This window comes from Trypanosoma brucei, chromosome 7, assembly GCF_000210295.1.
Source record: "Trypanosoma brucei gambiense DAL972 chromosome 7, complete sequence".
Lineage (NCBI taxonomy): Eukaryota > Euglenozoa > Kinetoplastea > Trypanosomatida > Trypanosomatidae > Trypanosoma > Trypanosoma brucei.
The window spans coordinates 2,117,119-2,141,670 of record NC_026740.1 but is presented as its reverse complement, the minus strand read 5'-3'; the positions used below and the strand labels follow the sequence as shown (position 1 = coordinate 2,141,670).

At 51.5% G+C, this 24,552-nt stretch overlaps 10 protein-coding genes across 10 annotated transcripts; 9 read left to right on the top strand and 1 right to left on the bottom strand.

The window, feature by feature from the left end:
* Positions 1-44: 44 nt before the first annotated feature.
* Positions 45-410, top strand: TbgDal_VII8575 (hypothetical protein, unlikely; the record flags this gene model as incomplete). Its single annotated transcript, XM_011776984.1, has 1 exon — positions 45-410. The coding sequence occupies one exon, from the start codon at positions 45-47 to the stop codon at positions 408-410; it is 366 nt and encodes a 121-aa protein (XP_011775286.1).
* A 133-nt stretch (positions 411-543) lies between these two features.
* On the top strand, positions 544-2,916 carry TbgDal_VII8570 (hypothetical protein, conserved; the record flags this gene model as incomplete). The annotated part of the gene is made up of 1 exon (XM_011776983.1): positions 544-2,916. The coding sequence occupies one exon, from the start codon at positions 544-546 to the stop codon at positions 2,914-2,916; it is 2,373 nt and encodes a 790-aa protein (XP_011775285.1).
* Positions 2,917-4,449: 1,533 nt separating this feature from the next.
* Positions 4,450-7,575, top strand: TbgDal_VII8560 (kinesin, putative; the record flags this gene model as incomplete). Its single annotated transcript, XM_011776982.1, has 1 exon — positions 4,450-7,575. One exon carries the CDS (start codon positions 4,450-4,452, stop codon positions 7,573-7,575), a length of 3,126 nt encoding a protein of 1,041 aa, XP_011775284.1.
* A 167-nt stretch (positions 7,576-7,742) lies between these two features.
* TbgDal_VII8555 (hypothetical protein, unlikely) lies at positions 7,743-8,180 on the top strand (the record flags this gene model as incomplete). The annotated part of the gene is made up of 1 exon (XM_011776981.1): positions 7,743-8,180. One exon carries the CDS (start codon positions 7,743-7,745, stop codon positions 8,178-8,180), a length of 438 nt encoding a protein of 145 aa, XP_011775283.1.
* A 434-nt stretch (positions 8,181-8,614) lies between these two features.
* TbgDal_VII8550 (hypothetical protein, conserved) lies at positions 8,615-12,568 on the top strand (the record flags this gene model as incomplete). Its single annotated transcript, XM_011776980.1, has 1 exon — positions 8,615-12,568. One exon carries the CDS (start codon positions 8,615-8,617, stop codon positions 12,566-12,568), a length of 3,954 nt encoding a protein of 1,317 aa, XP_011775282.1.
* An 898-nt stretch (positions 12,569-13,466) lies between these two features.
* TbgDal_VII8540 (hypothetical protein, conserved) lies at positions 13,467-15,620 on the top strand (the record flags this gene model as incomplete). Its single annotated transcript, XM_011776979.1, has 1 exon — positions 13,467-15,620. One exon carries the CDS (start codon positions 13,467-13,469, stop codon positions 15,618-15,620), a length of 2,154 nt encoding a protein of 717 aa, XP_011775281.1.
* Positions 15,621-16,568: 948 nt separating this feature from the next.
* On the top strand, positions 16,569-17,531 carry TbgDal_VII8530 (NADH dehydrogenase, putative; the record flags this gene model as incomplete). The annotated part of the gene is made up of 1 exon (XM_011776978.1): positions 16,569-17,531. One exon carries the CDS (start codon positions 16,569-16,571, stop codon positions 17,529-17,531), a length of 963 nt encoding a protein of 320 aa, XP_011775280.1.
* Positions 17,532-18,425: 894 nt separating this feature from the next.
* TbgDal_VII8520 (hypothetical protein, conserved) lies at positions 18,426-21,164 on the top strand (the record flags this gene model as incomplete). Its single annotated transcript, XM_011776977.1, has 1 exon — positions 18,426-21,164. The coding sequence occupies one exon, from the start codon at positions 18,426-18,428 to the stop codon at positions 21,162-21,164; it is 2,739 nt and encodes a 912-aa protein (XP_011775279.1).
* Positions 21,165-21,477: 313 nt separating this feature from the next.
* On the bottom strand, positions 21,478-21,903 carry TbgDal_VII8510 (hypothetical protein, unlikely; the record flags this gene model as incomplete). The annotated part of the gene is made up of 1 exon (XM_011776976.1): positions 21,478-21,903. One exon carries the CDS (start codon positions 21,901-21,903, stop codon positions 21,478-21,480), a length of 426 nt encoding a protein of 141 aa, XP_011775278.1.
* Positions 21,904-22,395: 492 nt separating this feature from the next.
* TbgDal_VII8500 (hypothetical protein, conserved) lies at positions 22,396-24,486 on the top strand (the record flags this gene model as incomplete). The annotated part of the gene is made up of 1 exon (XM_011776975.1): positions 22,396-24,486. The coding sequence occupies one exon, from the start codon at positions 22,396-22,398 to the stop codon at positions 24,484-24,486; it is 2,091 nt and encodes a 696-aa protein (XP_011775277.1).
* Positions 24,487-24,552: the final 66 nt, after the last annotated feature.

Sequence of the window (24,552 nt, the reverse complement as noted above, 5' to 3'; positions counted from 1 at the left end):
GTGCTTGTATACATGTGCTTTTCTGGGATCTTCTTCACGTTGACATGTGGCATGGAGCCGTCGTTTGCCTTCAACACCCCTGTTGCGCCTATACCGGCATTGGATTGGGAGAGGGAGAGGGAACTCAACGCGTTTTTCCGATATACGTGTACGGACTTGACGTGAGGTTGGCATGTAGAGATGAAGAGATGGGAAAGTCGAGTTTGCGTATCAGACTAGGGGGACGATCTCGTCAAGTGGAAGAGGAAGGAAACACTAAAGCATGGCAGCGCAAGCGGCAATCCGGCCGGATGTTGCGGGTTTTTTTTTCTCCTCACAATAAAAGAAAATATTATTATCTGATTGCTTTCTCCCTTTCACTCACCCAGGACAGCTGCATTTTACCGTCTCTCTACTCTTATAGCCCCTAAATAGATTAGAAGTGACGCTCACAGGCGCATAAGCGCAAACGTATACACACACACACACACACACATATATATATATATATCACTTATTTAGGCGACAGTGTTGATATAAGTACATAGATACGTACCATACCGAATGCATGTCGGTGCGGAACCCCCTTTGATCCCTCTGACGTCGCCCTCTCTCTTCGTTTCATCGATCCCGCATTCCAGCGAGCATTCGCCGACGTTGGGAAGCGACGGTTCCGAAAATCGATGTTCGGATGTTGATTTGAAGCATTTGAGTCTTCGTGTACGTTCGGTGTTGCAGGCTGGGAAACCACCCTGGCGCTGCCCTCCTGTAAACGGGTTATTGTCCGGTGCGGAAGTTAATCGCTCGCCACCGCCTTCCGCACCTCCTCTCGTTCGCCGTGTGGTTCACCGCCGCGATGATTCACGTGAATGTGACACGAGTGTCACTGGTTGCCATATGAATACCGATGGGGAGAATAACATTGGGGACGGTAATGTCGACAGCACCAACATGGTAGTGTGCAGTGATGAAACCCCTAGTGTCATAGAGAACAACAAGGGGCTGGTAAAAAATCACGATAGCGGTACCAACAGAGAGACTAACAGTGATGGCAGCGGCAATTTACATGTCACGGCGGGCAATGACAACAACGACGTTGCAATTTGCTTGGACAACGATGTTAGCTACATCAGCGGAAGCCCATACGGAACGATGGACGGTTGGCCTGCCAGTTGTGGCAGCCCTTCTGATGTTGGAAATCGCGAGAGGAATGCATTAAAGCGGCGTTTCGCCTTGGGAGAGGTGCTCGCCCCATCGCCGCTTCGGTCGTCCACTACTGCTGAAGTGGAGTCTGGTTATTATAACAGTCATCGCCAGCAGCGCCGCCTGATGGAACAGCAACAGCAGCGTCATCACTCGCAAAAGCGACGGCATAGAGAACGAGTGCACTCTGCCGACAAACAGAGTGGGCGAGAACGTGGAAAGGAGAAACAAGCACTGAATGACGCATTAAAGGTGCTCTACAACGCTGCTGCAGAAAAGATGGCTTCGGCCAGGCGTGCCACTAGCGCAAAGCACAGGTCCACTTCAGGGAATCATAGAAAAAAACTTACAGCCTCCGAGTCCTGCGCCGCCGTGCCTCGGCACCATGAGGTGAAGGATACCACGAAAAGTTATGAAACGCGCGATCCAGTGCGCCGTTCAAGGAAGCCCAGGGCTGATTTGGATGTCGCAACCATAGAAGCAGCAACGCGAAGCAGAGAGCGCACCCGAACGTCCTCCTCCCGGCGCGGAACACTGAATGATGAGATATGCAACTTTATCAAGACGTACAGAGTGCATGTTCCCTCTCCTGCACTGACGTGGGTAGAGGTAGCGGCGCCGATGGTGGATGTAAGCGAGGATGAGGGAATAACATCCCCATCCAAGGTTCCTTCTGTTTCAACGGACTCATTGGATGTGGCAGTGGAAACGACGACCTTTACCATCACCGGAAAAAGTGATAAGCCAAAGGTGGTTGCGGGTGAAGGCACAACCAGTGGGGAGAACGGCGTTGACCGTGCTGACGCGGGAAAGAAAGAAGTAGTGAATGAATCCAAGACTAGCAGTGATCAAATTAACTCAGTATCGCTCCAAGTGGCAGTACCGAGTGCAAATCTCGGTCATTACACTGTGCGTTACATCAAAATGCAGGTGGAGAAGCAGCTGGGAGTGAGCGCTGCGCAGCAAGTTTTATATCTTGGTAGTGTGATGCTGCGCGATGATGTGCCACTTTCCTTCCTACATCCGTCGATGCCCATTTACATGGATCACGACGAAAGTAACACGCAGAAGGTAACCGAGGAGGAAACAGAAGAGAACAGCGGCAACCCAAGTGGTGGATCTGCTTCGCTTGAAGGACATGGTAAGGAGCAAACACAGTCACAAGAAATTGAGCCGCCGCAGCAAGAGTTGCCTTTACCGGAAGCACTTCAGCAGCTGGAGCAGTTACAAGTACTACAGCAACAGCAGGTACTAGAAAATCTGAAGGGATTGCAACTTTTTCAACAGAAACCCGAGGTGCAACAACAACAACAGCAACAGCAACAGCAACAACGGTCTGTTTCGCAAAGTCCAACGCCACTCTCACGGTTGGGTACTCTTACGGGCTCTCCGATGCGCCCGAGACGCCCAGCGCCTTCACCCTTCACTGCTGCACCGGCGGCGGAAAGTCAGCGTAGCGTAAGTGAATCCGGAGCCCTGCGGGTGGTGGGAAGCATAAGCGCCCAAACCCCACTTAACGCTACTCAAACCTCATTGCGCAGCACCGGAAAGACGCCACCGGCCACGCCATTAATTGCTGCGGCCGCTTCTGACAAGCATGAAGGAAGTGACCCACAAACCCAACCTCTAGAGGAGCTGTGCGACAGCGGGGAGATGTTAGAAGATGTCATCTCGAGTACGATTGAGCAAATGAAAATGCTTGAGAGTATCCAACGAAGCTTCCTGAAGTCTTAATGGGCCTTGCAACTGCCGCGGGTTTGCATGTCTCAACTGTTATTTGGCCGTTCATGGGAAATATTTCTCCGGGTTTGTGATCCTTTTTTTTTTCTCTTTTCTTTTTTTTCGCCACGAAAAACACATAGATGTGGTACATTGTCAAGCGAAAAATGAACGTGGTTGAGGGGTGAGGGTGTGAGACCCTGCACAAAAATACCTAAAACTTGTTATAGGGTAGGAAGCATGTGAGATTTCTTCTACGTCTGCATTTAGTTGAAATTGGTGTTGTTCTCTGTGGACATCCGCACCACCCGCTAGTTTTTCTTTCCTGTGTTTGGTGCGATTAGAATAAATGCTGCGCGGATACTTCTACTCTTTCAGGCGAGATGTCACTGTCGTTGTTGTTGTTTTTGCTTAACCCTATTCCTATCATGGCCCATCATTTTGTCGTCGTCGTCGTCGTCTATTTTTCGCCTTTGTGTTTTTTTTCTTTTACCGTTGCTCACGATTCTTATTATACCGCACGGTATTGTTTAATTTCTCGCATCTCTACCTGCTTTGCTATGAATATACTCTACTTTTTTTTCTTTTTGCGTCGGGACCACAGACACACATGAATGGTGAAAAAGAAGAAAGCGATTACTGCGTAATAACCGGAAGTCAAAGTAATATTGCCGTGGCCTTAACTGGTAATCACTATGCTTCCTCCTTGTACCTTATTGTTTTGTATTTTGGTTTTTTTCCTTTAGGAAGAAAAATGTTTATCTTACTAACCGTTGTAGGGCCAAATGTTTAAACTCGAAAACACGTTCACATTCATTATTTCGTACTGGGCGTCAATAATTATTTTACCCTCGACTCCCACGTGATGCTGGTGGACATAAATGGCGGGTACCGTGGCGTCAAGGGAAAAGAAGGAAACACTCAATGAGCTTTTGTGTACCTGTGTGCATTAGGGGAACTAATAATATATGAAATAAATGACTTAACCTGTTGGTAGAGGTGAAGTGGGTGCAGCAGCAAATGAATGATGAATGATGATGATGATGAGGAGGAAGCTGCGAAGAAGGAAGTTACTGAGGTGGCGTCTCCTTTAAAGAGGTGAAGTGATTGTGCGACTACATGTGTGTTTTGAGCACTTGATGGCGGTAATGGTCTGTGGGCTGCGTCTGCATGTACCAGTGCAATATCTTATCATTTGCTAGCGAATAAAGAGATATATTTATTTATTTAAATGCGCTCTTTGTCTGCTTTTCTTTTCCCCGTTCTCTTCCTTTTGTGACATAACAACACACATAAACATACGCGTGTATTTAGTAGTCGTACAGGATACTAGAAACAAAGCGAAACGCGATAGTGAACCTAGGAAGTATTTCTTACATATTTTTGTGTATATTGGCAGGGTCCGCTGCGCACAGCCTAGCGCTAAGAGTTTTTCCCCGCTACCTCTCTTTCCCTCGCCCTCTCTAGTCTACTCGCTCAGTGTCGGAAAAGAAAAAAAAACAAAAGAAAACCCTACCGCTAATCCCCATTATCTTTCTTTGATTCGTAATGGGGAAGTCGGAGGGTATTCGCGTGTTCCTCCGCATCCGTCCGGCCGCGAAGGGTCTTCCGCGTCCCCTTAACGGTGTTGGTTCTGTACGGGGTGCTGATGACACGCAAAACTACTCCGTGGAGCATACCTTTGAACACTCCACCGTCCGCTTCCACGTGGACCGGCGGACAGACGCAGATGTGGTAAACAACACTCGAGAGGATTTTACCTTCACATTCCGCCGCGCCTTTGAGCCCAATGCTACGCAGGCGGATGTGTTCAACACCGTGGCAAAAGACTGCGTGTTAGCCGCACTCGATGGCTACAACAGCACCGTTTTTGCCTACGGTCAAACGGGTAGTGGCAAAACGCATAGCATTACGGGTGGCGCGGAGAGTTACGAGGACCGAGGTATCATCCCGCGTGCGCTGGCCCTGTTATATGAGGAAATTGCGCGGCGGCAGCAACAGGAGGGGACGTACAGCGTAGCCATCTCTTACCTGCAGATATACAATGATAAGGGACAAGACCTCCTCAATCGCGGCCACGACGCGCGAAAGTTGGAGGACCTCCCTGTGGTGACTATTCACGATGGCGGAAGTGATAGCGATGAGGTGGCACTCCGTGGTTTAGCGCAGCACTCCGCCGCAACCCCAAAAGACGCGCTGAACCTGTTGTTCCTCGGCGATACAAATCGGCTTTACTGTGAGACGCCCATGAACAAAACGTCGTCCCGCTCGCACTGCGTTTTTACCATCTACCTGGAAGCAAGACCACATGGAGCGTCGGTAGTGCGCCGCTCCAAGCTTCACTTCGTAGATTTGGCCGGTAGTGAACGGGTGGCGAAAACGGGCGTTAGCGGGACAGTGCTCACAGAAGCCAAATATATTAACCTTTCGTTGCACTACCTCGAGCAGGTCATTATGGCGCTTAGTGAGCAGGCCAATGGTCGACGTGAGCACGTTCCCTTCCGTAACTCCTTCATGACGATGGTGTTACGGGATTCATTAGGACCAAACTGCAAAACTAGTATGTTGGCCACCGCCCATCCCGCTGTGGATCAACTACCCGAGACGATTAGCACATGCCGTTTTGCACAGCGCGTAGCTCTCATCAAGCAAGATGCGCATGTCAATGAAGAAGTGGACCCACACGTCTTGGTGCGCAAACTGAAGGCGGAACTGCAGCAGATGCGTGACCGGTTAGCCTTCTATACCAAAGACGGTGGGGGCGCACCTGACCGTGACCTGAGTGATGATGAAAAGCTGCGATGTGAAGAAATGGTGAAACGGTTCATCGCCGCCACAGATGGGAATGCAAAACTTGAGGGATTCGACGGCGATTTGGCCCGCATTTATTATTGTTTTGATGTGTTGAAACGCATGTTGGCGGAAGGGGGTGGGGGTGTCAGGGTTGGCGGCTGTGGCGCAGGTAGCAGTGGAGGACTCAGTGAACAGCAACAACAACAGCTTGATATGTACCGTTCCCGTGTGGACGCTCTTGAACTTTGTGTGAAGCAGAAGGAAAATGAAATGAACATGCTCTTCGACGCGCTGCAGAAGGTGCACAGGGCAAAGTATAATGCTGAAACCCAGACGGGAGCAGACGATGGTGAAAGTAGTAACTACGCAAGTCGCACTAAGACTGCACCCGGAACCGGAGGGTCAGTAGAGGGGGGCCATGCAGCACCGTTTCAGAAGCCCCTGGGCCACCCATCAAATGGAGCTCACATGTACGCTAGCGCCGCTGCTGCTCAGCAGCCCCACGGTATGAACGTGGTTGAGGCGGGTCACTCAAGCAACGCCGGCAGTATCAGATATGACGGTCAGGACTCACCACAGGCGCTTCGTCGCATGGCCTGTGAGCGCCTCGCACCAGCCGAAGTCACAGCGGTGGATGAGTTCTTCGAGAAACAACAACAGCTTAACGAGGTATATGATCTTTCTTCCCTTACGGACGCGGAGTTGCTTCAGGACCGCGCCACCGCTTTCGAAGCATTCAGTCGCTCCTATCGCCAGTGTGCACAAATGGAGTCCAACAAGCAGGAACTTAAGGGTCGCTACGAGACGTGTAAGACTACAGCACGACAGTTGAATGAAGTAGTCGACCAGATCCGGAAACTGAAGGGCTGCATCCAGCGGCTGCGTGCGGAAAGAGTTTTGCAGGGAGTGGAGGAAGTGGACGAGGCGGAGCGTAACGCGTTGGAGGAATTGGCAGCACATAAAACGTCATATAATGATCTTGCAGCCTCATTGCGGCAGCAGAAGGAGTCTATTGATGCCATGCATCTCTTCATGAAGCGCGCTCAAGAGCAACTGACAAAAGACTTTGAGGATTGGCTTCAAATTAGGCAGAAGCAGCTTATCATGGCCGTCAAAGCAGGGGGCTATAAGAATGCTGACAGCAGTGGTAGCAGTAACGGTGTTAGCATTGCTAGCAATACCACAACAATGAGCAACAACATTGCCACCCCACAGGTCAATCCCACTACAACGGCGGCGGTGACGACAGCAACAATACCGCCCCCGACAGAAAACGCACCACCAACGGCTGCGGCAGCGTCGCCAGGGCGGCCAACATGTTTTAAGCCTCGTCTCAACTTCTTACAGGAGCAAATGCAGTCGAAACAGCAACTAGGTGAACAGAAACCAGCCTCGGCGTCGATGCCGGACTTACCACCGTTGCGGGAGGGACTGTCTTCGAGACGATCGTGGGGTTGTGATGGCGGCATGCAGTTACGTGGCGGTCTTCTTCACACCGGTGGCTTGGGAAGTGCGCCCACCCACACGAGGGCTTCTAGTGACACGGAGTGCGGCCGGTTGCACCACTCCGTCCCTGCCACACTGTCGCAGCAGAGCACACCAAATAACAGGTTGGGTCAACCATCCACCATGGTCCCTCTCGGCGGGTCGGCACTCCGGAATGGCTGGACTGGTGGTTCAAGCAGCGGTGCCATTAATGACAATAATGGGAACGGCTACGGGGTTACCTCTGGAATTAGCGCGGGAGGGGCGGGGCTTGATGCACCGAATCCATACGCACCCGAGTATCGATCGACAGGTGATCCAGCTGCTGACAAGCAGTTGGCGGAGCTGTACAAGGCTCGCGATGCTCTCAGATTACAGCTGGACCCCCCTCAATAGCTAAGATAGAAGTTTCTGCACTCCACTCCCGGGGACGCCTTGAGTATTAGGTATGAGTTCAAACGGTATGCACGTACAGTGGGGTTAAACCATATTTATTTTTATACATATATATTTATGTATACTTACTTGGTGCCTTCAATGCGGTTGGAGGAGAAACGTCTCAAATGTCGGCTAACCCTTCATTCAGCTTCGCTTTAGTCTTCACCTCTGTCCCTTCTTACTTTCCTCCCCGTACACCACTATTATTTTCAGTGCCAGTGACAGTGCGAACTTACCAACGCTTTCCTTTTTTTTTTGCGGAGGAGGGGTGTAAAATGTGCACGGCACCAATTAAAGTACTGGACAGCACACAAGTAAGCACTCTGCATACGTGCCTATGTCCGATCCTTTTGCTAGGGCAGGTGAGCTTACAGAGGTATGCAGTTACGCTACTGGCTACGCATGGGTCTGTTTTTTCTTCTACTTTCGTATCGCTCCCCGTTCTTGGCTGCTGCGCCCACAACTTTTTCTTCCCCTTTCCTTTTCACCCATCTCTCATTGTCCACGTACGCATACATGTATTGCACGAGTGTACACAACAGAGTCCTGAAAGGGATTGGTGAGGAAACGAGTATTCCCCCTCAGGTCTTCGACACTGTGGGCGTCAGTAGGGCATTGCACAGCGCGTGCTGAGACGCACTATAAAATTCAAAAGGTGGAGCATCGTAAAGTGTTCTCATCTCCGTGCTGCTGGAGCTGTTACTACCACTGGAAACGAATTTAGCTTCTCCCTCTCTTCCTCAGGCAAACAAACCCTTACAGTCTGACAAGACGTGTTCGGAGACACAGTCAGAAACTGGTGAGGAGACAGAAGCTTGGGAGAAGGAGAATAAGGGGGGAAAGAGAGAATAACGGAGTAGATAGATCGCAACAAGAAAAAAAAAAGAAACAAAGAAGAGGGGATTGATACTGTTGAAAGCAGTATACCCATTACCAGAAACATTGACAGGTAAGTAGATATATATATATATATACATATACATATATATATAGCAAGATGCCACCCAGACCTAGGCCACGTATGGTAGAGGACCCAAATAACACATGGAACAGTCAATTGATGCGAGCCTGTCTACAAAACGACATTTCGGAGGCCGACAAGGTAGTGTGCAACGGTGCGGATCCGTCAGCACCTGAGCCCGTTCCCTTCCATCAAACCCCCGTACCGCCGCTCATTGCGCTACTACTTCGCGGCCTCTGTAATGCGGAATGTGTGGCCACCATGAAGTGGCTTGTGGAACGGGGGGCGGATGTCTCACAACGGGTGCCGATGCGGGACAGGGACGAAACATCAGATACAGTTGAGGAGGGTACGATATTACATTTGATTCTTCAAATGGGTCAGCTGCCGCTGCTGTTGCAAGTGCTTGCCCTCGTGGGAGAACCACGACCCCTTCCTGTTTCCTTTATTAGGCGGGTGTGTCGAATGGACCCCGCGCTGCTAGGAATGGCTGCTCAGTGCAGCGGTGGTAGCCTTGGGAAATCGAACACAGCATCGTCATCTGCGTATCCCCCAAATAATTGGGGAAGAAGTTTGTCGCCTGTAACAAGCAAACGTGGTGCCAGAAAAGCGTCTAGGTTGCCGGTTGAACTTCCTTTTATACAACAACTAGGTATCCTGTCCGATGTGAACCCGCATCTCGACGGGGTATTAATTGACTTCAATGCACGGTCCTCAGTGAATGGATGGACAGCTATGGACATCGCCCTGAGACGCAAGGATGCAGCAGCAGTTGAGTTGCTCCTGTACTATGGCGCGCCATGCACGTTTCACCGTTTGGTGAACGCCAATCAAACGCTGCTTGCACGTGCTTGTTCGCAGGGCGATAAAGAACTTGTAGAAATTCTTCTCGATGCCGGTGATGACCTGTGGCATGTTTCTATGGATGGTCGCTACACGCTCATACACTACGCGGTGGCGCACCCGGTTGTACTAGACCTACTACTGGCACGTGGGCTCTCCATCGACGCGGAAAATGCATTGGGGGAGTCGGCGCTCGTTTCACTGATTTGCTATGGACAAGGGTGCAATGGTGAGCACGGTATTCGCGACGCGGTGCGTCCACTGGATGCGGTGCGTCTCGCTTCGCTTCCCGGACCAGCAGTAAAGAATTATATCTTAGCACCTCAAACAACATCTACGGCAGGAAGTGCATCAAGGCATCCAAAGCCGTCCACCGCTGCGGGGAATGCTGCCGATACGGACTGCCCAGGTGTTCCAAGGGACGCCGATGCATGGTGGCACTTTCTACCTGGGAACTGTTCTACATGGGAACTGATACAAACGCTGTGTGATCGCGAGGCTAATGTACATGGTAACTTGGCTCCTATAGACTCTAACAGGTTGATACGGCGCTCCGCAGAGAATAAGCGTACCACGATGGTCACTCATCAGTATGAAGTGGGGGCTACCTCTTCCCCTTGGTTGTTGCCGGACTTCAAGAAGGGTTCTCTCGTGCCTAGCTTGCCGACATCCCCCGGAACGTCTAGGGATGATGTTGGCTTGTCTGCAGCGTCCCCGGCTGCAGCAGCCTCCACGACACAGACAAATCAATCGACACCGTCTAGACAATTGGGAAATTCTCGCTCTGATCAACTACTTCCGACCGTACAGCAAGTCGGGCGGATGACGCCACTTATGCATGCCATTGTGGCTCATCATCCGGAGTTAATTCGGCGGTTTATTGTAGATTATAGGGTAGACCCCATGGTGCAAGACGCGCAAGGGGCCTGTGCGCTGCACTACGGCGCCATAGCACTCCACCCGAGCGTAATGGAGCTGCTTCTTTCGCATATCAATGTGAACCCGGAGAAGAGGTATGATATCAATGTACAGGATTGCTGCGGTCGCACACCACTTCACTACGCTGCCATGTACGGCAATACCTCTGTTGTGAGGTTACTTCTCAACAGTACGAGTGGCAACAGTAATGCTGGCGCAGGCAGTTACAGTCTAAATGCCGCTCAACCTTCGAAGACAGATCATGCGGGTCGAACGGCTTTGCATCTCGCGGTGCTGGCACGGCAGTTAGATGTTGTGGAAATACTGCTGCACCATTCAGAGAGCGCAGCTGTGGTGTCGAACGCGGATACCAGCGTGCTGTCCCCACACAGCCAAGGACCGGCGACCAAACGCAGGCAGCACCGCACGGGATCCGGTTTCCGTCGAAGGTATCGGCAACCTGCAGCTTCCAGTGAACCAGTCGCCGGCGACACCGTGGCACACTCCCTTGACGTGGAAGCACGAGATACCGCGTTAGGTTTCACAGCGCTTGAGATGGCTGTCCGCGAAACACACGACGTAGAGGCAGCGCGGCTACTGTTGAACCTTGGTGTTGCTTGCGTCCGGCATGCCAGTGGGATGCCAAGCGGGGGAACACTCTTGCACCGCACTGTGGCGCAGGGGATGCTGCCGATGCTCCAGGTTTTACTGGAATACTACGCGGATCCCAATGAGGTGGACGACATAGAGCAAACTCCGCTCTTCCTCGCTACACAGTCCACTCTTCCCGTCGCTGTTGACATGGTACGAGAGTTGCTGAGCTTCAAGGCTACTGTAGAGGTTCAGAGTGGGCACACACTGGAGACGCCCTTGATTATCGCGGCACGACGGGGTAGGGCCGATATGGTGGATTTACTCCTACACCAAAGACAGGACAGCAGAAGTGGAAGACGGCTTGGGGCGTACACTGCGCGGCGCAGCCGCGGTCGTTTTGGAAACCATGATAACAGTAACAACACAACAGTCAGCTCTCACACACCACCTAACCACAACCATCCTGTTAGTGTGTTGAATCTCTCCATGCAGTCGCGGTCGCGTCATAGCATTTCTTCACAGCAGCGACTAGGCGACCGCCCCAAAAAGAGCGTTAACACGCCACGAAATCGCCGTGGGGGGCGGCAGGGCAAGGCAGGGGCTCGGACGCAAAGTTCGGCGCGAGCGAATCAGCAGAAACAACAGAAATCGGCCGAACGTGACGCGAGTAGCGTCTCCGCGACCTCCGATGTAGATGACGAGGTCTTCAACGCGGGCCAGAATGCGATGAGTGAGGGGGTGAATATCAACCTGGCCGGCACAACCGGAACTACCGCTGGTGCCGCCAACAGTTGCTGTGAATACAGCGTTAGTTCCCTGGACAGCGAAGGGAACCAGTCACCTGTCCTCACGGTGGGTATTCACCACTTGCTTTGCACCGACAAGCAAGTTCGTACGGCACTTCACCACTTGTGTAGTCACAGCGACCCTGTGGTACAACAGGAGCTGCTGCCTCACATTCGCGATGTGTTGAGCTGCACCCTCGCGCAGACACTGGTGCTTCAGGTGGATGCAATGGGTCGCTTGCCCATACACGATGCCTGCGCCTCCGGGTTCGCAGACGCTGTAACAGAGCTCCTCAACCACGATACGGGTAACTGTGCCTTCTTCCTCGATGCACGTGGTTCCCTGCCCCTGCATTATGCGGTAACAGCAGACAGTGAAGCTTGTCTTCGGGCGCTTTTAAGGAATGTGAACGTATATGCGCCTTGCACACTCCGGGGCGCCTCGACCACAGTGGAGGACCCTCGTGTAGTTCCTATCACGCAGCGAATTTTGACACACCACCGCGGCACACACTACAGCAAGGTCACTTGCGTGCTGCGGGACGAGGGTTGTCGCGAGAACCATGTGGAGACAGTATGGGACTACCTCAATGTTTATGATGGAATGGGTCGGACGCCCTTGGTTCTTGCTGCAGAACTTGGGCGGTGTCGGGTAGCCAAATTTTTAACCAGTTTGTTGAAGCAACGGAAGACTCACAAACAACTTAACCCTCTCGAACCCCAGGGGGTCACCGTTCTGCGATGCAGCAGCAGCTCATCCATTCCGTGCGATTCCACAGTGACGGCGTGCATGCTTACGGCGGAACCTTCAGCGATTAACACACCGTCGCGGGGGGATTGCAGAGCGTAGTGCCGACACTGTACAATATGGTCGACTAAAAGGGGTGAGAAGGGAACCCCTGAGGGTGGAAAGGATCGTTGTTTTGTGCTCTTTACATGCATGTGTAGAATATCGGCAGAATGTGAGAAGAGCTGAATAATGAAAGGGATAAGTAAGTGGGAGAGGAAAATGAAACTTAACACATACACAAACAATGTAAATACGTTGATCCTATGACCCCTTCCCCTGCACGGCCCCTCCCAACGTATGCCCACATGCGCAAGTGGAAAAGGAGTCGTTTACCGAAGAAGATATCTTTACCAGGGGTGAGACGTCGGCGGGGACGAGATGTCGCCACGAGTTGTTTCTCCTACACTCCTTTCCTCCTATTCTTCCATCAGTGATGTGTGACTGTGAGCAAGCGTGTGTCAATGTATTCTTGCTCTTGAGTGACTGTCGGGGGTTGTACAGTTGTTGTTACCATGTCTCCCCCCCCCCCCCATTATGTAAGTGTATATATATATATACATGTATATATTGTTACCTTCGCTTCTTTCTTTCCGTTTCTGTTTTCACGTTTATTTTCTCTGTCTCACAGAGTGTCGGGCAGTGACTGACGCTGTCGGCGACGGCAAGGGGAAAAAAGCCTGCACACACGTGAATTACATATATTTTTTGGCGTGTTTTCGTCTCGCGGGTGATTAAGGTAGTACAAGTTGGTCACGGTGACCAACAAACATACTTCGGCTTATCAACCACCCGCCAAGTGGAGGGAAGCTGTGAAGGAGCCAGAGAGAATTCTTTCCCACAAAGACACTGTAAGGTGCCTGTGAGGAGAAACAGGAAGAAAATTCAATTAGTTCACAGTCTCTTTATCCCAACGTAGCACACACGCTCACATCAACATTCAGCGAGGTTTTAGTGGAAGATGGGTATTGGACAGAGCCGTGAATTACTGGGCAAGGTAGGTGAAGAGCATGTGTTTGTATGCACAAATTATGAGGAGCTACTTGCTACTTTGAGAAAGCTTCAATCCTGCTCTGAGCTACGGTCTTCACAGGGAGCGGCAAAATTTCAAGGGTCCCTTCCAACCGTAGCGAACAGTGGCACACCAACGCAATGGGAAGAAACAAAATGTCGACCGGTTAGCAAGGGGTCGTGCACGCTGCTGGGGAGTGGTGTGTACAGGGGAAGTTTGCGTTTCCTTCCCCCAAGCTTCCTTACCGATACCACTGCAAAGCCATTAGAAGAGGTCCACATTCCCAATCATTATATGGGCGATGCGGGACTTATCTCTGGGCACGAAGCGGTACTGCAGACGCTTGCCAATAGCCCGGGTTTGCGTTCGCTTAACATTTCCTACAACGCCCTCACACACGTCTCTATTGAGGCGCTCCTCGGGAAAGCCCCACATAACGGCGCGCATGATGACAATGGTTTCCCCGGTGGTTTTCTTCCTCCTAACCTGTTGTCTCTGAACTTTGCTGGGAACCGCGCTGGTCGGGTGGGTTGCGAGCGACTTGCAGAGTTCCTTGAGACGGACCCACCCCTTCGCGCCCTGTCGCTGTACAACAATGAGCTCTACGATGATGATGTGGAGCCGCTGCTTCGTGGCCTTCGTGTGAACACTCGCCTCCGCCAGCTCAACCTGGATTGCAATTACCTTACTGGCGGATTCTTGCAACAGCTGATTGACGTTCTACGTGTTAACAGGCAACTTGCCGTAGTTATGTTTGATGGGCCGTATGACATGAATACCTTCGCCCGACTCAAAGAATTGAAGCCAGTGGAAGCGGTGCCAGATAAGGCCGAGGATCCGGCCGGCCACGCGCGCGCGTTGCTTCGCAATGAAATGCTGTGCCATGACCTAGCCGGCCGCCCACCTTTTCCAACCGACCTTGTGCAAGAAGTGGAGGCTATACTGAAGCCGCGGTGTGCTCGTTATGTAGATGAGCTGCGGGAGGAACGGGAGAGGGCTTATCAAGAGGCAAAAACCACCGACGAGATGCTAGAGGTTGCACGGCGCTACCGCGATGCGTCGTGTGATACATGCGGAGGGGAAGCAACGGATTTATCACACCAGGAGGAATGTGACAGTGCTGACAAGAGTAAGAGTGACAATGGGACACAGGGACCACAAGAAGAGGAAGATCGAGATGAAGATGGAGAACGGGAGCAGGGGACAGAAGGAGAAGAGAAGCAAGAGGAAATCGAAACGGGAGCGGGCAACAGAGACGGAGGGTTTGGTTTCTTTCGTCCCCCACTGCGCGGTAAGGACGCCTCAAGAAACGGTTCTGTCGCCCCCGTAGCAGCACCTCTGAGTTGTCTCCGGCCGATGCCCCCTTATGCAGAGCGCAAGCGACAAAGTGCCACCTTCTTTCCAGGATTGCTGTTAAGTCCAGTGGAAGGTGGCTCATCGGCGTCTCATTCCATGCTCTCCAACACGGAGGCAAGAAGAGACAAAAGCCCAGCCAGTGGGGAGCATCGAATGGAAGAAACGGGACGAACCACAGCGAACAGCAAGAGTAGTGTACTACCTAGGAAGGAGTTAACGAATGGTTTTGATCGCCTCGTTCTCGCGCCGCTCAGCGAGGCCCCCCGTTCGAAGACCATGTGGAAGACTGTTACTGGGCCGCCATGCCGCCTGCGCGCTTGCTGGTGTGACGCTCGAGCTGATATCGTCCCTTATGCCAATGTGTTGCACTACCACTGCAAGCATGAACAACTCACAAACGAAGCAGGCTACGAAATGGAACCGTGCCGGCTTACCACTGGTAAAAGCAGTGTTTCCCGTGGACGCCCTGGACGGTTGCCCCTCAAGGAGAAGAAGGGAAGTGGGCCAGAGTGGTCACACACATCGAGAGCCACGATTAGGCCACACAGCGGGAGGGACTGCGCAACGCCATCAGCTGGTGGATATGCTGGCAGCGGTCCCTCCGGTCGAACAGTGTACGAGGGCTGCAAAGCCACGAGCCACCGCTGTGAATCCATTGGTTTCTACGGACGGCCCAAACCGGACAGGAGATCGGTCGTCTTCTTCTCTGGACAGCATCCTATGTTAGCCCGGGGCCTCAAGGAGTAAGCTGCAGCGACGAATAGACTTCAGGTTGTTTCAGCCAATCGTCGTTGTGAGTGCCATTGCCTTTATTGGTTGAGAAAACGGTTGTAATATACTGTTGTTTGTCTCTTAGCATTCCCCACCCTTTCCGTTCCCTCCCCCCAGAGTCGCTTCTCACGCATTGTCTACTGCATCACAAGCACGAGTTTTTTCCTTGCTTGTGTTACATTCCTTCCCCTTCCCCCCCCCTTTTTTAGAGGTCAGTGGTGGTGTGTTACTTGTGGTGTTCGTTGCATTCCTTTATGGCTGTCGCGTAAGGACCTGTACCGCAGTTGGAGTCTTTTTGTTGACTCATCAATGTGCCGTTGAATACAGGGCGTTTATGAAGAATGTAAATGTCTGTAATGTATTGTCATGTGTATGTACGTTAACCTCACCTTATTCCCACTTTATTGAAACGTGGGGGCATTTATTGACGCGTTGTTTCTCTTTTGCTGTTTTTGAGGAAGGGACAACAGTGTACAGGGGTGAGCGCAAAAATTGCGCCGAGGTGAAAGTACGCAGTGTACAAAAAGAGAAAAGGGATTAATAAGGAGCCAAAGGTAGATGTTACGATATTTTCGGTGTTTTCCCTTTTCTTTTTTTTTGGGGGGGGGAATCACGTGTCGCTATCCCTGTGTATCCTTTTTGCCGTCTCACCCCTTCATTCGTACTTTGATTATAGCGATAACGTTGCTTGTTATCGGACACTTCCGTTCCCCTGCGCATTTTCCATTATTTCAAGCGTGCTGGTGTGTTACACGGGATTCATATATCAGCAGCTGAAGTTGCGATGCGACCCGTTGGACCTTTCCTTCTTACCCCCGCTCTTGCTGCTTTGTACGCTCTACGATAATCATCAAGAAAGAATAGAACCACTAAAAGGAAGGAAAAAGGAGGTAGCATAGGAGAGAGGCTTTGTCCCCTCTCGAGATGAACGTGAGCCGCTGCCGTTGGCAGGGCGTCATAAAATCCCTCCGTTCATACTGGAAGTGGAATGCAGGTGCCGCCTTGTCTGCCACTAACTCACAGAATAGCACCTCACCCTACGAGACGTGGGGCTCGGGCATATCCCGGTTTTTCACTTTCCTGAGGTCCAGCACCGCCGCCACCGCACAGGAGGTGCCGAGGGAACCAGATAGGATCCCACCCACATATTATTCAAAGGCATCGCGCAAGTCACTTGATGCATTTATACGTGTTGTGGAAAGACGTCACTCCAGCAAGCGGTTCGACAGCTCACGTCCCGTCGACCACACTCTTATCGCGCGCCTGCTGGAGGCCACTACGCGGGCACCCACCGCTTTCAACCTGCAGCCATGGGTTGCCATTGTCGTACATGAGACATCGCAACGGGGTGCTTTATCGCATGCAGCGCTCGACCAGCCGCAACCCCGTGAAGCCCCTGTCACTGTAGTGTTTGCTGGTGACATGGAGCCCGAGTGGAGGGCCCCTGCAGCACTGGAACTAGGTCTCAACAGTGGTTACTATCATCCACTCTACGGTGCTGCATATTTGCGGTTGGTGTACTATCATCTCCACGGGGGTCCGTTTGGGTCAATGGCAAAGGCAAAGTCATGCATCTCCTCCTGGTATAGCAACGCCACCGGGACGCCATTGCTGTCAGTGCCCACAACAATGCAAGGTTACGCGTGGAAGCAGGCAATGATCCCCGCCACAACATTTATTTACGCCGCCACAGCTGCTGGATTGGATACGGCAATTCTTGAAGGTTTCGATGAAGCGAAAGTTAGGGAGGTTGTGGGCTTGCCGGAGCGCTACACCGTGCCCGTTATTATCAGTGTGGGGTATAAGAAAGCAGATGAGCAGGGAAAACCGCCCGTGCGGAGCCCGAGATTTAGCACGGGAAGTCTCGTCCGATGGAATCGCTTCTGATGGTTGGATCTTGCAAAGGGAAAAGCGGGATTTCAAACCCACATGCGGAGAGTGTGTTACCTGCATATCTTTGCTACTGACTGAGTGCGGCCGCAAAGGCGACTACGGGGAGCTGAATAGTAACCGCGGTAATACATGCATCAGTACAGTGGTATAAATTGCATAGTGAATCATCTCCCGCATGAGCTTTACTAGTCGCACGTATATCGACTGAATCCGCGTGTCAAGTTTGTTACGAGTCACCGGCACGACACCCGCGCCCCTGTTGCATGGGGGAGTAAAGCCTACGGGGGTGGCAATTAACATCGTTTTCCGTGACTACTACGTCGTGACCATAATCAGACGTGCAAACATTTTGTATGCAGCAAAAATCCTCTCCAATCACCACAGCCGCTCTTGGTGAAGTATTTGTGGTGATCACACGTTTGTAGCTTCATTTCCAATGACGCACACATACTACCTACTCTCCTGTACGTTTATTTCCTCGATTCCCTTGGGATTGTTTTGTTTTGTTTTTGCCATAAGCGGTACGGTGCGAGTCCCTAGAAAGAGAAACAGAAAAGTGAGGAGGGCACCAGAAGTAGGAAGTGAGCGAGTAACTAGGGGCTTAAGCAAGTAACGACCCTGTAGGGCCAACGGCAACAGGAACATAGTAGTTTTAATCATCAACTACACGAAGAGAGGAAGGCAGCAGCAGAGTAATACGACACGCACGCGTACTAAAATACATATATATATATATATAAGGAGGAAGTCACAGGGCTATCTGTGTAGGTGGAGTGCAGTCGCAAGACCCCTCAATAAATCATTTCGCAGTGTAGGCGAAGAGAAGGGATTTGTGGCCTGAAAACTTGCTGTGCCCTTAGTCTCTAAACCCGTCACTCATCTCTTCGAATGAGCACCAGTTCGTCTATATTCTTTGAGGTGGACACTGAGGGGAATGAAGCAGCCGAGGAGGAAGAATGTCACAGCCTTCGCGAGGTCCCTAACCCAGCGGCCAATACGAATGCGGTAGCATGCAACACTAGCGACGACGTGATGGCAGCTGGAGGTGCTCTGTATAGGCCTTGTGTATCGGCTCTATCTGTCCCTCGTTCGAGTAGCTCAGGCGATGCGACCAGCGAAGAGATGGAACAAGATGTGCGACTGATGCTGCAGCGAAGCGTCGGTCTAGAAATACCAGCCAGTGATCAAAATGAAGAGCAAAGTATGAGTTGGGTGACAGCTGAAACGGTGGAGCAAATGACCGATGTTGATGACCCCGAAGGAACAGGAGAACGCCTCAGGGGCGAGGAGGTGAAGGTTGTGAAGGATCTTAAGAGGGAGAGTTCTGGGGAACTGAAAAGAGGTGATGGTAGGGAATATGAGACGGAAAGTGATACCGATTTGGCTGGGATCTCTCGTCCGCATAACCACTCCATGATAGCCGATAAGGTAAACGTGCTGAACCCCGCCCGGTCTCCCCGCTTCCTCCCCATTCCCTCAGGCAATGCGAAGCACAGGGATATTGAAAGGGGAAACAATAGCCTTAGCGTTGCCAATAGTAACAGGAGTGGAAACAATAATGCTGAACAACAGGTTCACAGTAACGGTAATAATGCAATGACTGCTAGTACGAGCCCGCCCCCCAAGGCAAGCGTGGAAGGACTTGCATCGGCACCAGCAGAAAAAGGGGCGGATGCGCAGCTTAAAAGAGAAAAGAAATGCGATGCATCGTTTCCACAACCAGAAGAAGCAGGAGCGGTGAATCCCGAGCAAGTCTGTGACCAACCTGCTATTCCGGTGCATCCCTCAGCCGCCCGTGCGGCACCGGAAGCTAAGCAAGTGAAGCAGACGGCCAAAGGAAAGAAAAAAGGAGGATTTTTCAAACGTATAAAGGGCTTGTTTTCATGTTGCGGCACCCGCAATGTCGTGGGAAAGAATAATTCAAAAGCACTAAGGACTGCGGGCGGTGGCGCCCCCATCGCAGCCAGTGAAAAGGCAGAGAGAGCCGTTGCCTTGAATGCAGCGGTAGCAGAAGGAGAAGGGGGGAAGAATGGCAAAGCCGGCTGTTCGCTGAAGCACGACCACGATGAAACAACCCCCCAGGGGCGGAAATGCGGAGGTGAACACTCAGATAACGAAGGCACCACAGCCAACAGCAACGGGAAAGATCGCGAAGGTGAACCGAAGGTATCGCATTCTAAACATGATGGGATGAAACCAGATGGAATTACAAAGGAAGCGGAAAAGAATATTGGCAAAGTCACCGTAAACAAAATTGCCGAGCGGGGTGCAACCACCCGAGCCCAAGAAAGGGGGTCCTTGCGGTCCGAAAGGGATATTGGTTTAAAGGGAAATGACGATGGTGGCGTGGATGATACGGAAACAGATTGCTTCTCCACAATCCCCAACGAGGAGCAGGACTCATTCGCGACAGGCGTGCTTCCCCAACCGTCAGCACAGGCCGCGTATGACGAAGGGAAAAACTCGGGAGATGCTCGACGTGATGTGTCTGACACTCTTGTCGGAGATGATGTAACAGATGAAACACTCAAAGAACGACAGAAGCCAGCGAGCGAAAGTGAAACGCACGACGAAAGGGATCGGACATGGCGGGCGGCCGGCGCAGGACAAACGGAGGATGCGAACACTGACCCTTCCGGTGCTTTCTCCCCTCAATCCATATCACTGTGGCCATACTGCAATTGCACCGGTAATAAACAATGCAACTGCCGGAGAGACGGTGAACCAGGCGATAGCAAAGGTGGCAATGGAAGTGGGCAGGCACCACCGGTGGGCCGAAGAAAGCCTCGACCAAAGTGGTCGATTGGGCCAAAGAAAGACACGGATGGCGCGAGTCAGGTGAACAAAGAAAGCAATGTCGTTCGATCTGGTGGTGGCTCCTACGTGCAGCTAGCAGAGAAGCGGCGAGAGTATTTAAAGAATACAAAAAGAGGGCAACAAAACATTGGAAGGGTGTGTAATAACTCTTCCAGTAAGGGCACTAGCGGTGGAGCAAGGCAGCAAGCAGCCCCCATGCAGCAACTACAGCAATATCAATTAGATCAAACCTCCCAGCAAAGGTCACTGAAACACACTCCTGTACAACAGCAACAACACGCGGAAGGCGATGGATCGGAAACCGGTAACCGCACTCCAGTGAAAAAAATGGCTGACGAGGAGCGTGCGACCTGTGGTTCGCGGTCGGCGACACCCCCGCGGCTGCCCCCACCAAAAAACATTCCGGAGTTTATGAACAGTCTCAAGGCTTTAGATAACGCGTTTAATCACTTAAACAATCCACCCAAGTTGCCCTGTAGTTCGGAAGAGAATTTTTCATGGGAGCACTTCAAGAAGCACTTCTACCTCGCCGGACAGCAGTTCCCCAGTGAAGTGATGAACGATGAAGAGTTGCGAGAAGTCCTCGCTGACCTTTCGACCAAAATGCGGCCCTCATGCTCCGCTTGTCGGTCCACACCTTCGGAGCTGTGGTTGTTAGAACTTCTAACTGGTGTGAAGAGCAGTCAGTTACTCGTACGGTTAGAGAAGAAATCGCTGTATGAAACTCCTGCAGAGACGGCTCTAAGGGGAACTGCGTCGAGGGGCGGTGAAGTCGTAACTTCGGCGGTGCCCGCCTCTCACGAACAATAGCAAAGTTATGTTGCTGCACCGTCGTTCTATGCACAATTGCGATAACGATAGAAAAAACTCATACATGAACATTTTCATAGAAAAACAAATAGGGAGCTAGATAGGGGAAGAACGAATGGAAAGGGAGAATTACGTTTCTGGGTGTACATTGGAGTGAAAGTGTCATTGTGGCAGTCAGTGAATTGGTTCGTGTATTGTATGTCTTTTTTGCCTAGTGTACTGGATGTGATTTATTTTTATGCCGTCTGCAGCATGCTCGGTCTCTTGCGCCTTATGCGTTCGGTTGCATTCGTTTTTTCTCTGTTTTTGCAAGTTAATGGTCAGCCAATTCCATGTTTTCGTAGCGTAAAATCACACAGTACTGTAGCTCCCCTCCCCCTTGCCCGCCTGGCCTGTATGTCTTGCCGCAAGCGCGAATACAAACTTGTATGCATAACTTGGTAGATATGTGATGTGGTGGAGAGCGCACGTGCGTGAGACACAAACGTGTACATGTGTGCTGTCTTTGTTGTTCTGTTGTTGTTAGGGGGGAAGTGTTCATGCGCCTCCACATACACGAAGAGGTTCGAAAGGGCAGCAACCGCAATTGGACGGTAAGGTGTTGGTTATTGGAATGATGTCGTGAGGCGGTAACTATTGAATGCAGTAACGAAACAGCAGTCTTTGTGGCAAAAGCGAGGAGGTGTGTGAACGGGAGAATAATGCAGATCACGGCTTGTGAGGAACCGATGGAGATCATACTGCCTGCAAATATAACCGTGTTGGAAGGTTTGAGGTTAGGATGATGCGTGAACGCGTTACCCACAAAAGGGAGGAAATCTTCCCGGGATTAGGGGAGCTCTCACTTGATTCAGTCAGTGATATCGGTAGCATGTGCATATCAAGAGAGGGAGAAAGAAAGAAAGAAAGGGGAGATATGCAAGGCGAAGATGCGGCGCAGGACCCGTAGTGATTCCCTGTAACCGAAAAATATACAAGCACTTCCCTGTGCATTCCCCACACACACACACACACACCGCGTATATATACGTTTGTGTATACATTTGGTGTGTGTGAGTTTTTTACCACAATCGCTTCTTTTTTCTTTTGCATTTCTCCTTTCCCCACCACTTACCGGTCACCGTTTGCAAACCCGTTAATAAACGGAAAACGTTATTAGGATGCAAACAAACATATACGCGTAATATCGTCCGTTATTTTTGATATTATCCCGTGTCGTCATTCCATACAAATGTCATCCCTGCCAAGTGGTAATGGCAACTGGAGTGCGGATATTATTCGCACGGCCTCCAAGGTGGACGCAGTCACGATGTACAAGGGACAGGCACATGTACGGCGCTACGCGAAGATAAAGCTGCCATTCGACGACACCATAAACACTTCTCCCCGCACGCCAGCGAATACCCCGGTTGCTTCCACGGACGTTGTGGACCAAATGAGTGTTCGTGACGTCACTGCCAATACCAGGGACAGTAGTAATAGTAGTGTCAAGGTGGAAACAGATGCAGGAAGTTACCCCAGTGGAGTTGTAGAACCACAACGGCGCCTGGTTAATGAAAAAAACAAGGAAGACTTGGAAGAAGAAGAAGTGGAGGGAAGGGAGGTGCACATTTACTTCGCTATGCCCCCGTCATTTGATCAAGACTCGGTGCAGGTTCGCTTCGATGCGTACACTAGCGAGCGCGTTCTCGTCTGTGGGGTGTTCTTCGAGAACATTGAAGAGGATCCCGCCACGGACGGCAGCCACGAAGGTGTTGCCGAGGATGCGCTGAATGTGAAAAAGGATCTCCGTACCATGGAGGCGAAGTTAGAGCGGGTGGTAAGGAAACGGGCTGTGAACAAACTTCAGCAGGAGGAACTGAACCACGGGGTAGATATAGCCACGAATTTATTCGACCGCGCGTGCGGCCCCCTCACCGATGAACTCGCTGACGCCCTGGTGACAGATTTTTGGAAGATGCAGATTGACGGCGTGGAGGAACGGACACGACAGTACCTCAAAGAGAAGCGGCGGCTGCAGAGTGAGGACACGCAGCTGGAGAAGGAGGAGATGGATATTGAACGTCAAATCGAACTAATGAACCGCCGTATCTTTGAAGTTGAGGGAGAACGCAACACTGCTCTGCGGTGGTTAGATATACCAGACGTGGAGGCAACAAGTACGAGAGAGTCATCGGCTCCCGCGGGTCGTCATCGCTTTTGCTGTATTGTGGTGAGAACAATGGAAAGGATATTAGAGTCGACGGTGTTTGTGTTGTATATTTCACACGATGCCTCCTGGCGGTGTGAGTATGAAGTTGCCCTAGACAGCCAAAAACGTGAGGTAACACTTCAGTACAATGCTGTTGTCTCTGGCGGCGTGGAGGACTTCGATGATGTGGCCCTTACACTTTCTTCAGCGGCACCACGGCGTCATGCCGGAAGGGGGGCCAAACTTAAACCATGGCGGCTAGAAGTCTCCGGAGTAAATTCGTGTGGCACCTCCAGTACTGGTAATGCTAAGGAGGGCAAACCCGCTGGGCCCTTCGGTGACGCTTCGGGTGAAAGCAGCGACGGTAGCGATGACGAGCAAGAGCTACCGGATGAACCTTGGAATGTGGCTGGCAACGAAGATGGACCCGGAGGTGTGATGAACTTCACATTGCCGGGTCGCTACTCAATCCGGGCCTTGACTCGATCTGCCGTGGACGCACAGACGGAGCTTCGAGTCCCCATCGCCACCCGCCGCTGGGAGGCGGAGGTGAATTATGTTACTGTACCCGGTGTATCGGAAGCTGCTTATGCTACGGCAACGTGCACGAACGAAGGGACAAACGACAGTGAGGGTGCGTTACTGATACTTGCCGGTAAAGCATCTGTGCAGCTCGATGGTGATTTTGTCGCCAATTCCATGCTTGAACGCACCCCACCCGGGGAGAAGCTGAGAATTTACTTTGGCGTGGACCCCAGCATCGAGGTTCGCAGGGATTTCCTCACCAAAAAGCACGATGATGCTGATAAATTTCTCGGATTCAGTCTCCCCGGATCCAACGGAAGGAGTCGCGTCACGTACTCCTACACCACTACGCTCACAAACAAAAAGCCGATGGAGACTGTGACGCTAACGTTGCGGGAACACATACCCAAGTCGGATGACAAAGAGCTTGTCGTGCAGCTCATTGAGCCTGCAAATTACGCAGTTGACGACGAGGAAAAGAGACGGGGCTTCGAGACGGAAGGAGAGGTGAACATCGAAGTTGTTCTTAAGCCTGGAGAGTCACGAAGAGTTGATTTTTCCTTCATGATAGACGCCCCGCGCAAGTCCCGTATATACGGACTGTGAAGCAAGCAGAAGTGGGGAAAAGGAGGGGAAACGACGCGGATTAACGCAGGGAAGGAATGGTTCTGA